Here is an 18,166-nt window from a genome sequence, read left to right on the forward strand (position 1 = left end):
CCCAAAATGAATTCCCCTATTTAAATCTTTAAATGCCGTATTTTTCCAGTATCAATATCTCAGCCTATGGAGCACCTACTAACACCAAACTTTCCAGTTATACACTTAGCAGTATTCTGAAGATATTTACTGAAGGATTTGTTGATAAATCATTCCTGGCCTGATTTATGTGACATTATAATTAAAAAATATGGCGAAAATTGATGTTTTTTAGGCTATGGGCAGTATATTTTGATTTCCTAGAAAATGAAAGCAGATATCCTGAAATCCCTCTGTAATTATCTTTTCATTTTGTGTGTAAACAAAATGAAAAAAGAATTTTGCACCTGGCTTTATCATATGTTCAGATCTATCTTCTGGAAATATATGCAAATGTGGGCATATTTAATGAGAGAATGCCTAATTTGCATAATTAAACATACAAATTTCTAAAACTTGTAATACGTTTTTTTTTCATACTTGTATAAGTAATCAACTGAGGAAGTTTCATGGTGATATCTATTATTTTAAAATATTACCCTATTCACCTGTAGTGTCTCGCCTTAATGGAAGACTGAAACAAATTTAAGACTCTTTTCTCAACATTTCCTCAGGAAAATGAAGGAAAAACTGTCATCGTTTCACACAAAATGCAACAGAACGACTCTTCTAGAGATCAAACAACACATTAGGTTTGTGATGTCAGACTGACCCAGAGGTTTCCCCGTCAGCGGGTGGAGGAAGGTATGAGGCGTTGGTGAAGGCGACAGGACCGGAGCTGGAGGGGGAAGCTCGCCAAGGTCGTCCATCGAGTGGCTCTGAGTCAGAAGAGGTAGCGCCTGATTGTCTGACCCCGCCCCCTCCACAGACAGGAAGAGAGAAGACCGGCGGCCCTGAACCCGAGCACGCTCCGAGAGAACGTGCTGCTGGTACAGCTCCGCCCTGCTGGGGCTCGTGGGTCCGCCTCCGTCTGACTTAGACGAATCATGATCTTTGATTCCAAGACCTGGAAGGAGAGAAACTCGACTGATGAGTCTGTGACGGGATATCTGCGTCTCTTTCTCCAAACCTTTTTCTTCAGATTGTCTGAGCGTTCTTTATCAAAGTCCAACATGTGCCAACTTCCTGATGTTCGTCCTGTCAGGGGCCTTTTTTTCCACATCATCTGAGCTACGATGGAGTCTGTTGTTGAGTTAATTTTACCTGATGTAACATCCTTTGAACTTGTGGTACATTTTGTTTCAAATCAACCAGGTAACAATTTTTTTTTTTTATAGAAGTAGGGGCTTAGCGTTTTGAAAAAAAACAGACAGTTTATATATATATATATATTGAGGAGAAAGTGTGGGCATGAAAGCAATTTAAGAGTGTCACATCATGACATTCTAACCTGAACATTCTGTGGAAAAATCCCTAAAAGTGATTCAACTTAAAATGCGATTGTGTAGAAATCCTAAAAGATCCGAAAACGCAGCTTCAGTCAGTAAAAGTCCAGTTTCCTGAGATCGGTTTAAACTCTGAACCATGTTTCTACTGTAAAATCTGTTTGAGCTACACGGCTCAAAGTCAAGTGCGAATCCAGCGGCCTTCAAAGGTCACAGCACACCATCACAACTTAACAATGGAGACCTAGTTTTGCAGGCAGTTGTCCCAGCTGTTAGGAGCTGCTCAGGGATTTTATATTTGTACCCTGAGTAAATAAATACTTTTTTAGCTTCAAAGAGTATTTTTAGTTTGGAGTTGATTTTAGTATCATGAGCACATTGTATTTACTGCGATATGGGCTGGTTGTAAATGACTTGGTCAACATTTAATAACTGGAAACGGAGCAGTTGTAAAATCCGTTTCACTTTTAGCTCGGTCCTGATTGGCTGGCAGGAAACGAACATGAGGAAGTGTGTAAAGAATGAATGAAAATGTCCCATCATGCACTCAGACGGGTGGAAAATGCTAACCCTGCTCCTCAACAGGAAGTTGTTTCAACAACGGTGACTTCCTCCTCTGGGGTTTGGTGGGCGGGGCCTGCTGTCCCACATTAGCGTAAGGGTTTTCTATTAGTCGTCCCCGGCGGCGTGACAGCGGTGAGTGGCCGAGGGCGGGGCTGGTGCTGTGGAGAGACAGCGTAGAGGTGTGTGTGGCGGTGTGAAGCGTGTGCGTGGCGGTGTGCGTGGCGGTGTGCAGCGTGTGCGTGGCGGCGGCGTGCGCGTCAGGCTGCAGCGGTGCCGCTGTGTCCTGCAGGATGATCATGGACCTCGCCTTTCTCTGTCTCTCGGCGTGGGCATGGCTCCTCGCCGGCGAGTCGGACAGCTCCTGCAGCCTCGGCTCCGCCCCCGGCTTAAAACTGGAGCGCGTTAGCCCCTCCCCTCGAGCTGGGGGAGGAGGGGGGAGGAAGGATGGAGGGGGACCGGAGTCGAGAAGGAAGAGCGGAGAGGAGGGAGGAGGAGGCGGGGCTGTCTGAGGAGGAGGAGGGATGAAGCTGTCTGTCAGCGAGGAGCTCCGTGGAAACCGATTCTCGTTGATCAGAGCGGTGATCCTGTCGTCCTCTGGTGTGCCTGCAGTGGTAACCATGGAGATGTTAAATAAACACATGTTGTACATCAGATGATGTCATAAAAGGTCTAAAATAACATATTTTTCTCCTAAGTGAGAATATTTAGCTCAGAGCTCAGGGTCTCTGCGGGTTCTTTCCTCAGTTACTCAACACTTTTTCACTGAGCTGAAATCAACGGGCATTTTGACCAAATCCCGTCTCTTACATCTCAATAAAACCCCAGAAAATTGTGTCACATTTTTATAAAGGGCATAAAGAGGCATAATATGTCACCTTTAACATATCTGTAGGTTGTAAGATGGTTTGTGATCATCATGTAAACAAAGTGTAGACATCTGCGTCCACACACCAACATGGATTTGAAAAGCCATCAGAACCCTCCCAGTTTTGGCACATTTTACTGTGATTGGTATCTATAGTGCGTTAGTTGTAATACTGCACGTCTCACCGAAGCTCTTGGTTCTGGACATCCCTCGGGGTAGAGGCATGGTGCTCTTCTCTGGAGCTGAGGGGGGCACCAGACCCTGACGCTCGAACAGCGACTACAGTCAACAAAAACAAACGGGCACTAAGAAGAGGTCGTTCATCCTCCTGTTCTTCCACATATGAAGACAGTAAGCCAGCATTCATCCCGTTAGTTCATCCGTCTCACATTAATCTCAGCCTGTGTGATGCGGCGGCTCGTCGGCCTCTGTTTGACGGTCGCCGCTCTGAAGTCGTCTGACGGACGGGCCCTCATAACAACTTCCTGTTGACCTCCGGCCAACATCTCATCCAGTTTCTCTGGATGGGGGCAACACAGAGCGCCTTGAACAAGCTGTACGATAACAGATGCACACAATACGACCACAACGACACTGTCACATGACTGCACAGATCAAAACATCAGTTGCCAGGGCCGCAGCGGGATTTTGGATTGCTGAACTAATTAAAGCCAAACTAATGACTTGGTAGATTAATATTAAAGTGAAATTAGTCTGATTATGTTGCAGTGCTCCAGTCTCTGAACCTTGCAGTGGGAAACGATTAGTGTGTGTTTTATCTGTGAGAATGTGGTTTCAAAAAGTTACAACCTTAAAAAGTGAATAATTATAGTCGTGGTTTCCTCATCATTGATGCAAACTGGCAACCATGATTCTACGGTCAATAATACTCCACAGGTGGTATCTGTGCAGTGGAAGATGCATCAATTTAAAAGAACTGCACATGCTCAGCTTCGTGTCACCAAGATGGCTGACGGAGAAGAATAATGCCAACACGGAACACAATCGGGTAACATTAAACGGTTTTTCACTGCGGGTAGTTTATGTAAATCAGTTTGTCTCGGACTCACTGGGATTTTGGGCTTTTCTTCAAGTACAACTTGTCCAGCTCCTTCTGTTGGATGGGTTCTGCTGGTGTACAGGGATCTTTAAACCATGCTGCAGATTCTCAGTTGGATTGAGTTCAATTGAATTCGAGTGTTGCTTTAGCGATATATGCTGAGGGGCTCGCACCTCTAGAAGACTGAAAACAGGTTTTCCTCAATAATTTCCCAGTTGTTGAGCACCATCCATCATTCCCTCAGTTCTAAGCGGTGTGTCAGTCCCTGCTGATGGAAAACCCATCCCCACAGCATGATGCTGCCACCACCATGCCTCACTTTGGATGATGAGTGTCCCGCGTGCTTTTAGGTGAACTTTCGTGTAAGCAGATTCATTGTCATCCTCGTGTTTTTACTCTTTTTGAATGATTTAGGCAGATCTCGTCAGCTGTTGGCACTCTGGAATGCAACACTTTGTTCCTCTCCTGTTAGCACCTTAAACTGTCTTTTGTTGTGTTTCAGTGTTGGAATTCATTTTTCAGCTCCATCACTGTGTTCGTCTTTTTTTGGTGACTCCATTTTCTCTTAATTTCATGACACTGTGTATCTGATCACAATTTCGGCTGCTTTATTTGCCAGATGTCCCACCTATTTTGATTAATTGTTGTTTACACTTCTATTCCTTCTGTTGTAGCACAAGAATTTCTGAAATTAAGATGAGTGGTTGAGCTGGTGTATGTTTATGATGCCGTTATTTCAAAGAAGAAAAATACTGAGACACATTTTATGGTTTAAACAACTGTGTGGCCATTTATGTAGACATTTATAAAGTGTACTTAGGTTTCAGTATTTACACGTTGTACCTTAAACTCACCGTGTTTTGAGAAGTTGGTGCTTTTCAAAGCGATCAAGTTTCAGGATTTTAGTTTTCATGTGGCGACAGCTTCATTCAGTCTCAATGATTTCATCTGTGTTTATAACACGTAAAGTACGGAACAGGCCTCATAACCTCACGTCCACATGCTGCCACCAGGGGGCAGTATCAGAAATATGTGGTGCTGTTGTTGGTCCTTTACCTTTGCTCTGTTGTTTCCAGTGCAGCTGTGCTTTTTTTTCATCGTGTTTTGATGCTTTGTTATAAAATCTGTTACTGTTGGCCCTCCCTGGCTTAAGCTAACTTTCAGTCAATCAACATTCAACCTATGCACAGCGTCATTGAAGACTACTTTCTTAAGTTTTTGAAGGACTGTCCATCTGCGGGGGCTGTGAGAGTTGCAGACGGATAAATCCGTGTGTTGTGCGGCCTGGCAGCAGCTGCTCTACGCATGTGAGAGAAAAATCTCATCTGTTGACCTTTGCATTCACAGCACATCAAAGCTAACACTCAAAGAGTACAGCGACCAGCTGCGGCGTCACGGTGTACAAAATATGTCCGACATGCATGTCGGGCAGTTATAAATATGCTGCTTGTTTGGAACAAAGAGAAATGTAATTTAACACTTATTTTGATTTATTTTTTATTGAACAATAGGCAGAACATCCCGTTAGTTCATGTACATCTTTTTCTTTCTTAAATAAGGCCTAAAAGAAGAGGTCAGAATTACATTTAACTCAAGTCCAACATGTGATTTGTGTGTTGTCCTGAGCTGCGGCCCTGAAATATCACAACAACAATGAGACACAGCAGGTGCTTTTCCACCAAAAGTTTCAGGAACTGATGTACTGGAACTTCCAAAGAGTTAAAACTAGTCCAAACCGTTAGATGCAGACTCCCTCCATCATCCAGCTGCCTGTTTCTGAATCTATTTACAACAAATGTACAATATTTCTTGGCAAAGAAATGTTCTTCTTGATGAAGAACCTAACTTCAGACATTCCTGATGTGTAATTGATCCTCTGGAGTGCTGTGAGCAGTTTGTAGCAGCATTAAACTCACTGCCGGTGGGATTTCTTCAGTAGAAATGAGAGAATTCCTCTTAAAGCTCATTTCATGTGTTTTCTGCATTTCCTGCACTTTAAAAACACAGAAGTGTCTCCAGTATTTGACTTAAACTCTGGTGGAAACGCACCTCATGATGTCACAACAACAACACAACACAGAACCACTGAGGTCCATGTGACTCACCGAAGCGTCTCCTCCTGGCTGCAGACAGAGCAGAGGTCAGAAACGCACAGTGCTACGGTTTCACTCTAAACTGTGTGTGTGTGTGTGTGTGTGTGTGTGTGTGCGTGTGTGTGTGTGTGTGTTACCTATGTCCTCCAGGTCAGCCGTCATGGACTTGGATCGGAGTGTTAGCGAGGTGCTGGGGGCTCGTTTTGGAGGTGGAGGAGCTACAAAGTAAGAATCTGAGTGAGACCTGATGTTTTTAATTTGGTACATTTCAAAGAAAGAAGACAAAGAATAATAACAGGACGGTCATAGTTACATAAAAACAGAATTGACTGCAGAGGCACAGGGCAGCCTTGCCTGCAGTTATCTTGTTTTCTCAACAACACGACCTGCAGTAAATCCAGCTTTGGTTCCTGGAGATCACAACGTGATTATGAGCTTGATAATGAATGGTTCCTGTGTTAACACCTAATGTCATCGATCGTTAACGCCGTCGTGGCTGTTGGGAGGATCAATAACATTAAGTCAAGGCATGCATGTGTAATTCTGTGTGCTGTAATCAATTTAGGAAATGTCTGTGTGTATTGATAAGAGTTTAACCAGCTCCAGTGTGCTTCAGCCAGCAAAAAACTTCAACTTTAAATCTCATGACAATGAGCTTATAGTTAAAGTTGGCTATCTGATATATAGATCATATTAGTACAATAAGATATAAAATGCTACTTTATTATCAGGTTTGATCATCTAAAAAGGAAAGAAAGAGGCACAAAAGTGAGAGATTTCACAGGCTGCTCAGACTCCTCATTTTTATTAACATGAATTACAGTTTGGAGAACTCAATGCATGTGAATGAAAGTTGTGGCTTTCTTATGGATGGTCCACTGTTTCCTTCAGGAGATAATGAAGGAAGCATTAAAGCTCCTTTCCTTAATATTTAGAGGACTCGTACAGCTCTTATCATGGCTGCTGCTCGGACACTTCCTGCTCATTTCTCTCAGGATCGTCCCTAAATAAAACTGACTCCATCTGTCACTTCTGTGCTTTTTACTCTTCTATTTTGACCTATCAATCCAGGTTATGAATTATTATCTTATTGATATACGTCATAAAGCCTCTGTGAAATGACGTAAGAAGAACACATCAATCAGAGCACTTTATTAGCTTTTTGTGGAATATATTCTAGTTTTTGAACAGGAATTTCTACTTTGCTCGAAGGCTTTTTTAAAATACTGTGGGCACAAAACTCCCACTTCTGATATCCAGTATGTAAGAAAAAAGCAGGTTTGTCCTGAATTTGCTTGTTAATTTATACAATTTTAAGTGTCCTTACGTTGCAGAATTGATTTTCTTTAAATTCATGATAACCAAAATGAAACGAGCTCGGCAGCTTGATGAGGTGATGAACTAAACGAGAGTAGCTGCAGACGCACCTTTCTTCCGGATCAGGTTGGATTCCGATTTTCTGGAAACTGACACGACTTTCATCAGCAGACGGCTTCCTCCCTGTCGGATCAGAGACACGACCTGCCGGTGGCCCACCTTCACCACGTCGGTCCCGTTCACCTGGAGAGCACACGGACTCAATGGAACCAGTACCTCTAAAATATTTGGTTTCTCAAAATCATGACATGTCATCAGGTGAAAATGCAGTTTGATTCTCGATCATGAGGCAATAGTGGTTAAAAACAAGTGTTTCCTGTGTTAATACCCATATTTTACACATAATATTCAGCATTTATTGTTATTAGGTAAAGGCAGGCACGTGTAATTCCCTGTTGCTGCCTGCAGCTGACCTTCATTCAGTGATGGTGAAATAAACTTTACTAGGCTGAACTAACTGAAAACTTAGTGTCATGTGTTCATTCATTTATTGTGTTGCTTCATTCTAGCAACTCTAACAGCGGATACAGACATGTCCAGATATCAGCTGTTACCTCTATGAGGAAGTCTCCAGTCCGAAGCCCCGCCCTCCAGGCCACGCCCCCCTGATCGACTGACTCCAGGTACTGCAGAGCAGGAAACGCCGGTGTGGGGGCGAACTCCTCGATGGGCGTCTCAGCTGAAAAGGAACAAAGTGGAGTTGACAGGTGAGTAAAACTAGCAGCTTCTATCGAGCTCTGTGTAACAAACATGTTAGGATGAAGTATGGTGCAGGAAAAGGGCCAAAATGAAGACCAAAGAGCACTTGGCAGAGGCTTTATCCCTGCAGAAGCCAGCTGCTGATCCAACCAATGACAAGCCTGCAGACCTCAGGCGCTGTGAGCCAATCAGATTTGATTTTAAGTCCCACTTATTTCACCTCAACAGACTTCTATATTCTATTATTGAAAAGATTTGAGGTGAGAAGTCAATGTTTGACATTTTGATCCAACTCTACTGGACTTCCACTTAATGTCAAATGTTAGAGTAGAACGTGCACATATGTGATCTACGTCACAAATACAAAAGACATTTCAAACATTAAAAACCTAATTGTTCTTATTAAAGCATGTAGGCTAAATAATAGATTTCTGTACTTATATCATGAATGTGTCTGTGAGTCATTTACCAGGCTGTGAAGGCCTAAAGGTTTGTAAAGTAACTGCTGTGCAGGAGACAGTTGGACCAAGTGAAAGCAGCCTTACAGCTCTGATATGAATTCAAAATGAAGCCACTACCTTTTAGTTTAGCTCTGGCCACAAGTCTTCTTTCTTGAATTGAAATAAGTGAGACTTTTGTCTGTTTGTACAGCGGAAGCTGTCCACTCAGGCTCAAATCTGATTGGCTCACAGTGCAGTTGGACTGCTGCTACCATAACAAACTACATTATCACTAAATCCATTATAGAACATATTTTTGTGACTCAAAAGCAACAAAAGGCTGAAGGATTGTAAATTGTGTAGATTTTTAAAATGAAGATAGAGTGGTCTTATTTTTCTATTAACTTTTTAGAGGTATTTTACTTCTAATGATATAAAAACACATCTGCAAAGTACCAGGTTTAACTGACTTACAAATTCATTAAAAAAAGGCCTTTGTGTAAGAACCAAGTTAACCGGATATGTCCCAGTTGGAGCAAACATTTGTATCCATGAAGCTCACGTAAGGAGAAAGCAACTTGAGTTTATTACAGTAACTTTATTAAATTGAGAGTAGCTCACAAATCAATATATTCCAAAACTGAAGGAAAGTCATTGACAGTAAACTCTGCCAGAAATAAGAAAAGCTGACTCGATGCTTTTACAGGAGACACAACACTTTGGTTCTAGCATGTTTGTTGTTGCTTTTTAACAGGAAGTCTTATTCAGATCAAATATAACAGCAGTCAGGTCACTGCACCAAAACGACCTGACGCTGAATGGAAAAGAAAAAGACGAGCAACAACTCGGCAGCTAATCGAGTTAGCTTTGGCGTGCTATCAACCAGAGGTAGACAATTAGGTAGGTTGTCCTCAGGAGCCGTTAAGAGACATTATTCAGAATTAAGCATGCATACACACCGATGAAACCAAAACCTGTCTGTCAGGAACTATACTGAGATGTGTTAAGAAGAAGCTGAACCGAAGCACCAGAATTACTTCAAAATATATTGTCCTATGCAGAGTCAGAACACGGTCAAACACATGAACAGCTGAGAAGGAACTGCCACTTGCCGTCTCTTTTTCCATCCCACTTTTGTAATGGCTGCCAGACAGATGTCAGCCCATGGTAGGTATCCCAGATAAGACTTGTATCTCTTACGCTGGAGCCTGCACTCAGTAGAGTTTTAATCCACATTACTGCTCCTTGATCTCACCCAGTAAATGGAAAATTATAGCTCAAAAGTACAGTTTTCATGATCATGACGTCGATAACAGTGAAGCACCTGGTGGTCATGCCTTGACTCCGAGGGCTCAGCTGGGCTCAGCCTGAAGATTCCACTTTCACTGAGGCCTACCACTAGCAGGAGGAAAACTCACAAGAAGCAGCTCAGATTACCCAGCTGAGCGGTGTTCAGTTTTTTTAACTTGTGTGCTAGTTATGGATTGTCCATTACAAACACCATGGTGGTTCATAAGTGTACCAGGCCACCTTAGGCTAAAGGCCAGTGATCAACTTGATCAACTTTGTAGTCGTATCATTAGACCTGTGGCTGCGTGCCTTGGACACTTTGGTGAAGACAGAGCTGTCAACTGGTCACCGTTTGCAGGGAAGACTGCCTGACAGACCTGGTAATCCCAGCGGGGTAGTGAGGGTGAGCTGGGAACCTCTGATGGAGTCCCCTGTCAGTAAGGTTTTCAACTCGCACCTCCGGTAGAATTTTTCTCACATACGGTAATTGAGGATGTTGGAGACATGGAATCAGAATGGACCATGTTCAGGACCTCCATTGCGAATGCGGCTTCCAAGAGCTGTGGCCTGAAGGTTGTCGTGCTGGTAACTGCAGGACCCAGGACCCAGGCCTTCCAGCTTTTGTTGTGCTGGGGGTCACCTGACGCAGTTGACAGTCAGTGGCTAAAATGGCTGCAGCTTTGGTGGTTGCGGAATTAAAAACCTAGGTGTTAGAGGAATTCAGATGTTCTTGGAAACTGTTTGATAACTCAAAGGGAAAGTAGTTCATCCCAAGTTGTGCTTGGCCTAAGAAGAGAACTGCTGGCCCAAACTGAGGATATCGTCGGGCAGTGGAATGAGCACTTTGGGGATCTCCTCAATCCGGCCAGCAATTCCTCCATTGAAGAGGCAGTCTGAGGACTCGCCTTGGCGGAAGTAGTTAGAAAAAAAAAAAGATTCACCCAGAGATCCTAAAGGCTGGGTGGGTACGGTGGGGCTGTCTTGGTTGACATGCCTTTTCAGTGTTGCATGGTGGTCTGGGACAAAGCTTGTGGAATGGCAGGTGTTTGCTCCCATGTTTGAGAAAGGTCGGCTGGAGTGTGTTCCAACTACAGATGGATGATGCTACTCGGCCTCCCTGGGAAAGTGTACCCCAGGGTGTTGGAGGAAGGCTCTGACCGACTGTCGAACCTCGGATTCAGGAGGAGCAGTGAAGTGGATCTTTACCCTCGCAGGTTTACTGAGGAGTTTGACCATCCAGTCTATATGTGTTAAAACAAGAGCTATGTCCGCTTTCTTGACACTAGGTCAAACTCCACCAGGGCTGCCCCTCTTCACCGATCCTTTTTGTTATTATCATGGACAGGATCTTGAGGCATAGTTTGGGAACCTCATGGTTAAATCTCTGCTTTTTGCAGATGGTGTGGTTCTGTTGGCCTCTTAAAGCCAAGACCTTCTGCACACTTTGGAGCGGTTCACAGCTGAGAGTGAAGCGGCCATGATCAAAGTCAGCTCTTCCAAATTCAAGGATATGGTTCTCCACCAGGAAAGGGTAGATTGCTCCCTCTTGGTCGGGGATGAGTCCCTGATGGTTATGATGCCTCCTAATCGCCTTTCTTTGAAGTTTTTTCAGGCACGTCCAACATGGAGGAGGCCCTGGGGCAGACCCTGAACTTGCTGCAGGGATTGTATAGCCCATCTGGCCTGGGAACGCCCTGGGATCCCCCAGGAGCTGGAAATGTCAGAGTTTCCCTCCTGGATCTGTTGCCACACGTTGGAGTGCAGGGTAATGGATAAGTACGGGGGATATACCTCCTAGGGATAACTACCTTTGCATGACGGCCGCTTGGCCCGCTATTACAAAAGTGCGATGGAAAACGAGGTGCTATGTCCCACGTGTCTGCACTCTGCAGTGGTCAGCTGCTTCTCAACTGTTGACCATGTTCTGCAATATGTCATTAACACCACCACCTCAATTAGGCTTTCTTTTGTTCTTTGTTATCTTATTAAAACATTTCATTAGTTTCTGAATGTCCCTAATTTGCCCCTCATAGGCTGTCAGCCAAGATGATACATAATGACTAAGTAGTCCCCCTTTCTTTGGCCAGCGCTTGGACAGGGAAACGGCTTCTGTCGACTGCTCAGCTTTCTTAATTTAGTCCCTTTTACAGCTAATACGTTCATGGTCAACGGTTAGCCTTTACGAAGAAACCAGAGCTGCCGTGTGAATAAGAATCTGTGTAGGAGTTTTCTTCTTAAGGCTTCTCCCTGTTCTAAATATCTCTCTTCATTTCTTCCTCCAAACACCCACCACTCCTCCATCCCTCCCTCTGTTTCTACCTTTAGCTCCTCTGAGAACGAAGCCGAATCCTTCGCTCTCCCTCTTCTGCAGCACAGCCGTCTTCTCCTCGATTACATAGTCGCTGAAACACAAAGAAACTTTTACATTTAAAAGTTTAGTTTGTGCTGTACCAGCTGCAAAGTTTATCCAATAAATCATGTTAAAGACTGAAGAAGTTGTTCATATTTATGGTATGATTTAAATCAGATGGATGTTATTTACTGTATGAATGTCCTCGTGCATAAAACTGACTTTGTTTTTAAATGGAATACTGGGAACCTTTACTTCCACCAGAGGAGGGTGGTTTGACCATAGGAAGACCGTCTAACAAAGGTTTGGCGTGAAGTATCAAGAGTCCAGCAAAGAAGCCTTGCTGCCCCTCTCATGTGGAGAGAGGCAGTTTTAATGTTTTAACAAAGCATTTCCATATCACACTCAAAGATATGACAAAAAATGCCCTTTCTGATTTAAAATGACTATACAACACATTCCTCTGCTAAACTAGAGTTGTCTTTGAGCGGACTGTGTTGTGTGCCAGAATCCCAAAAGCCCGCCTCCTCCAGCACCTGCTGTAATCCTGTAGTCCCTCAGGTTTGCTTTTCTGTCACATTAACAGGTTAAACAGATGGAATATATAATCATCCAGCAACTCAATACCAACTCGGTAAACGTTTGAAGACCTTTTAATAAGGGTGCTCTGATCAGCTGGCTGCAGATACGGGGATATATGATGAGCCAGTTAGAACTGATGACACTCGCTAAGGGAGGAGTTATCTCTGTTTGCAGGAGGAAGCGTTGCTTTAAAACAATGATCTGTCAGAGTGATCACTGTTTACTGCGCCATTTATCTCTGTGCCACAGAGAAACTAAAATGACCAGCAAGCATCTGCTGGTTAATGTACAGCAGAGTCGATGACTTTATCCGTCCATTTAATGTAACCCTGTTGTGTTTATGGGCTTGTGCTGGTGTATAAATGGAGCAAACCCACTGTACCTTCTCTATTGTTGTGACCTGGTTAAAAATCCCACAGCCATATGAAGCTGACCAATGAAAAAGTTACAAGCTTAGCACATCACCAACCAACACGGAGATCAGGAATCCCAAGTAGGATCATCTGCATGTCAGTGTTTATGAATTAGAAGACAATTCTAGTCTCACACACAGTCTGTTCAAGATAAAGCAAAGAAAACATAAATATTCCAGTCTATAACACAGTGGGGTGGAAATATTAAAGCGTGATGTAAGACCTTCATGTTGACCTCACTACCATTTCTCAGGCAAATGCACCATCATTATTATTTTGCATAAATTATGAAACATGAAATGAGCTGATGAGCTGATGTGGGAAAGTGTGTAATAATAATCAACCCTGTGTGGGAGTAACTGAGCCCAGTTAACCACTAATCATCTGGAGAAGCAGAAGGAGCGCACCAACACTGAAGTGTTGACAGGTTCATCGGTGAGTCTGAACACAAACAGGAACCTTCTTTGAGTAACTGAGGGAAAACAAAGTTGCTCTTGATCGTTATCTTTGGACCTGAGCGTTTCAGGGAGAAATTGTCTAGCTATATAGTTACTCTAGATGGTATTTCCTTGGCTTCTAGTTCTACAGTGAGGAACCTTGGAGTTATTTTTGACCAGAACTTATCATTTGACTCGCATATAAAACAGGTTTCTAGGACTGCCTTCTTTCACCTTCGTAATATTGTTAAAATCAGGAACATCTTGTCTCAGAGTGATGCAGAAAAACTAATTCATGCATTTGTTACTTCAAGATTGGACTACTGTAATTCTTTATTATTGGGCTGTCCCACATATTCTCTGAAAAGCCTTCAGTTGATCCAAAATGCTGCAGCCAGAGTTCTGATGAGAACTAACAGGAGAGATCATATTTCTCCAGTTTTAGCTTCTCTTCATTGGCTCCCTGTTAAATTCAGAATAGAATTTAAGATTCTTCTCCTTACATATAAAGCTCTTAATGACCGAGCTCCATCATATCTTAAAGATCTCATTGTAAGATATTTTCCTAACAGAGCACTTCGTTCCCAAACTGCAGGTTTACTTGAGGTTCCCAGAGTTTCTAAAAGTAGAATGGGAGGCAGAGCCTTCAGTTATCAGGCCCCCCTCCCCCCCTTTCTGTCTTCTCAAACCCCAGCTGGTCGAGGCGGATGGCCACCCTTCCTGAGTCTGGTTCTACCAGAGGTTTCTTCCTGTTAAAAGGGAGTCGTTTCTCTCCACAGTCGCCTCAGGCACGCTCAGGCCGGGAGATTGGACCGAAAAACAAAAAGTTTTCAGTGCAATCTGTTGGTTTTCTTAGCTAGGAAATTGTTTTTGAATTGGCTCTATATGAACGAATTGGATTATTTTATGATTATTATTAATTAATTGAATTCCAATTGGCTTGAATTGGACTTACTATCTAAGTGCCTTGAGATGACATTTGTTGTATTTGGCGCTATATAAATAAAAATGAATTAAATTGAATTGAATTAAGGACAGTAATATATTGCCTTATCGGTGGCCAACTGATCAGAGCACCAGAACTAAAAAGGTTTTTCACATTTCATCCTAATTAAAGATTTATTAAAGACTAATATTAATCGCCTTTCATTCAAAACAGTGAATCTGCGACATGGTACAGTTTTGATCAGGTGGTTAGAGCTTGACCTGGTGATTTAACTGGACCGCTGTCCCTGTCCCAGTACACATGCACAGGAGGGAATCATTGTCTTAAGTATTTCCATCACCGCAGACTGTGGGAGGTCATGGTACGTGTAAGTACAGCTGGATTCACTGCACAGGCATTGTTTTTAAGTGACGTTAAGCAACGTAGAACTGTGGTTCTAAAATCCGGATTTTATTAGTGCAGATCGACAGTCTGGAAACGCTTTAAGTGAGTTCCCATATAGTCTTAATGGGCTGATTTAAGTAACAGAAACGTATGTGAATGGGAGCAGCTTTATGGGGAATTCTGCTTGATTTTTATATACTTAAACTATAAGTTTTTTACAAAAACATGGAACTTGGGGCATGTACATAGCAGCTATGTCCATAATGCTGTTGGCTGAGCACACGCATCACCAACAGCATTATCTTGGTGTGTTGGTCTGGTCTTCAGCTGCATGATTTTGTATGATTTAAGTTGGACAAATGCATTAGCTTAAATGCATTTTAAAACTCCAGTTTTGGTTAGACTAACAGTAATTAGTTTTTTTCTGGTGTGATGCAAACGCTTTGAGGTGCAGCAGACTATAAGTGAACACAAGCTGAGACTTTTTGTGTAGAAGAACTCTAAAAGTTCATTATCGGCTGATCAGGAGAGCTGCGGCGTCTCATCCCTTCGTATTATTTGGTCACATGACACACGTGCTATAAATAAAGACCACAGATTCAGTCCCATAAATCTTGACTATCTCTCCCTTAATTTGAAAGATTATTGATTTAGTTACTTCAAAATATAATTCGGTGTATTACCTGTAGGAGGTGTAGTGATGGTGTATTACCTGTAGGAGGTGTAGTGACGGTGTATTACCTGTAGGAGGTGTAGTGATGGTGTATTACCTGTAGGAGGTGACGGTGTATTACCTGCAGGAGGTGTAGTGATGGTGTATTACCTGTAGGAGGTGTAGTGACGGTGTATTACCTGTAGGAGGTGTAGTGATGGTGTATTACCTGTAGGAGGTGTAGTGACGGTGTATTACCTGCAGGAGGTGTAGTGACGGTGTATTACCTGCAGGAGGTGACGGTGTATTACCTGCAGGAGGTGTAGTGACGGTGTATTACCTGCAGGAGGTGTAGTGACGGTGTATTACCTGCAGGAGGTGTAGTGACGGTGTATTACCTGCATGAGGTGTAGTGACGGTGTATTACTTGCAGGAGGTGTAGCGACGGTGTATTACCTGTAGGAGGTGTAGTGACGGTGTATTACCTGTAGGAGGTGTAGTGACGGTGTATTACCTGTAGGAGGTGACGGTGTATTACCTGCAGGTGTAGTGACGGTGTATTACCTGCAGGAGGTGACGATGTATTACCTGTAGGAGGTGTAGTGACGGTGTATTACCTGCAGGAGGTGTAGTGACGGTGTATTACCTGTAGAAGGTGTAGTGATGGTGTATTACCTGTAGGAGGTGACGGTGTATTACTTGTAGGAGGTGACGGTGTATTACCTGTTGGAGGTGACGGTGTATTACCTGTAGGAGGTGACGGTGTATTACTTGTAGGAGGTGTAGTGACGGTGTATTACCTGTAGGAGGTGTAGTGACGGTGTATTACCTGTAGAAGGTGTAGTGATGGTGTATTACCTGTAGGAGGTGACGGTGTATTACCTGTAGAAGGTGTAGTGATGGTGTATTACCTGTAGGAGGTGACGGTGTATTACCTGTAGGAGGTGTAGTGAGGGTGTATTACCTGTAGGAGGTGTAGTGACGATGTATTACCTGCAGGAGGTGTAGTGACGGTGTATTACCTGTAGGAGGTGTAGTGACGTTGTATTACTTGTAGGAGGTGACGGTGTATTACCTGTAGGAGGTGACGGTGTATTACTTGTAGGAGGTGTAGTGACGGTGTATTACCTGTAGGAGGTGACGGTGTATTACCTGTAGGAGGTGTAGTGATGGTGTATTACCTGTAGGAGGTGACGGTGTATTACCTGTAGGAAGTGTAGTGACAGTGTATTACCTGTAGGAGGTGTAGTGACGGTGTATTACCTGTAGGAGGTGTAGTGGCGGTGTATTACCTGTAGGAGGTGTAGTGACGGTGTATTACCTGTAGGAGGTGTGGTGACGGTGTATTACCTATAGGAGGTGTAGTGACGGTGTATTACCTGTAGGAGGTGACGGTGCATTACCTGTAGGAGGCGTAGTGACGGTGTATTACCTGTAGGAGGTGTAGTGACGGTGTATTACCTGTAGGAGGTGTAGTTGTCGTAGGATCCTACAGTGTAGTGTCTGAACAGTCTCTTGGTGCGGTCCTCCCTCGTCTCTGAATCACACATCACATGTTTACTGTCACACTCGGGTCATTTATCGGTCACATGACGACGGGGCTGAATGTGAATATTTACCCAGTCGTGGGTCGTACTGTCTCATCTGGACTTCTTCCACACAGTCGGCAGGAAACCAGCCGGTTCTGCCTTTAACGCTTCCCTCCCAGAACCCGCCTTCACCTATAGACAGCACTGCACACACAACACAGCACCCTGTCAGTACCGCCCGCACGCACGCACGCACGCACACACACAGGTGATGTGGGGGGACCACGGCTCCGCCTCACCTTTGACCCGCTCTCCTCGGTGCAGCTGGATCTCTCCGGGCCCTTGTGGGACGTGGGACCGGGTGGCGATGAAGGTGCGTCCGGGCACGGCGCTGTACAGCCTCTTCTTCCTGGTCTGTGGCGTGATGGGGGGAGAGGAGGGTGGGCTGGTCTCCACGTGGCCTCGGCCGCTCGGGCTGCAGGGCGACAGAAAGCGATGGCGTTTAAACTCGAACTCACACTGAAGCTCCGGCAGGTGGTCCTGTGCGTACCTGAGGCGGCGCGTGTGACGTCTCAGCGAGTGTGTGTGTGTGTCGTGGTGTGTCTCCAGGCTCTGGAGGGAGGGGCCAGGTGAGGAGGCGGGGCTTTCAAGGGCGTTGTCGCTAGCTGAGCGAATCAGGGAGCGAGGAGAGGACAGGCCGTTTCCTGCCGGGGTCCTGGTGGCGCCGAATCGCCGGCGCTTGGTGTAGGAGGGTGTTTCTCTGAAGGGAACTACTTGGACACATAAACACACACATGGAAAGTTAACATTCACCCTCAGTGATGTCACACGCGCACACACACACACACGACTGATGCGCCTAAACTCACCGACATCAGCCGCTTTGTGGATCTTCATGATTTCCCCGAGCTCAAAGTTCCCCGCGATGATCGCCACCTGCACAAACGTTCAACGGGTGACCGCGTGAATTCCCACGTTTTTTTAACTCCTCTGATTCAAAACAGGTGATGCATTTGTGTAACAAAGAGTGTACGTATTTTGGGACTTCCATGGAGTCTTCTGGTGGAAATACCAGCAGTGATTAAAAGTAAGAGGCTCTCCCGTTAAAAACTCAAAGTTAA

At 44.2% G+C, this 18,166-nt stretch overlaps 1 protein-coding gene across 9 annotated transcripts in view; it reads right to left on the minus strand.

The window, feature by feature from the left end:
• The window catches only part of shank3b (SH3 and multiple ankyrin repeat domains 3b), a 93,797-nt gene that overhangs the window by 14,311 nt on the left and 61,320 nt on the right, over positions 1–18,166 (minus strand). For 3 of the 9 annotated variants that reach the window (XM_075472282.1, XM_075472280.1, XM_075472285.1), the window contains exons 12-24: positions 17,915–17,981; positions 17,345–17,815; positions 17,136–17,249; positions 16,978–17,053; positions 12,072–12,154; positions 7,878–8,002; positions 7,374–7,506; positions 6,084–6,164; positions 5,959–5,976; positions 3,183–3,313; positions 2,979–3,072; positions 1,935–2,531; positions 692–985 (exon numbers count right to left, since the gene is read on the minus strand). In XM_075472282.1, the coding sequence (XP_075328397.1) occupies positions 692–985; positions 1,935–2,531; positions 2,979–3,072; positions 3,183–3,313; positions 5,959–5,976; positions 6,084–6,164; positions 7,374–7,506; positions 7,878–8,002; positions 12,072–12,154; positions 16,978–17,053; positions 17,136–17,249; positions 17,345–17,815; positions 17,915–17,981 (2,284 nt within the window). Of the gene's footprint in view, positions 1–691; positions 986–1,934; positions 2,532–2,978; positions 3,073–3,182; positions 3,314–5,958; positions 5,977–6,083; positions 6,165–7,373; positions 7,507–7,877; positions 8,003–12,071; positions 12,155–16,977; positions 17,054–17,135; positions 17,250–17,344; positions 17,819–17,914; positions 17,982–18,166 lie in introns of all 9 variants that reach the window. The other 6 variants (XM_075472284.1, XM_075472283.1, XM_075472278.1 and 3 more) reach the window with 3 other exon arrangements.

Source organism: Odontesthes bonariensis, chromosome 8 (assembly GCF_027942865.1).
Source record: "Odontesthes bonariensis isolate fOdoBon6 chromosome 8, fOdoBon6.hap1, whole genome shotgun sequence".
Taxonomy (NCBI): domain Eukaryota; kingdom Metazoa; phylum Chordata; class Actinopteri; order Atheriniformes; family Atherinopsidae; genus Odontesthes; species Odontesthes bonariensis.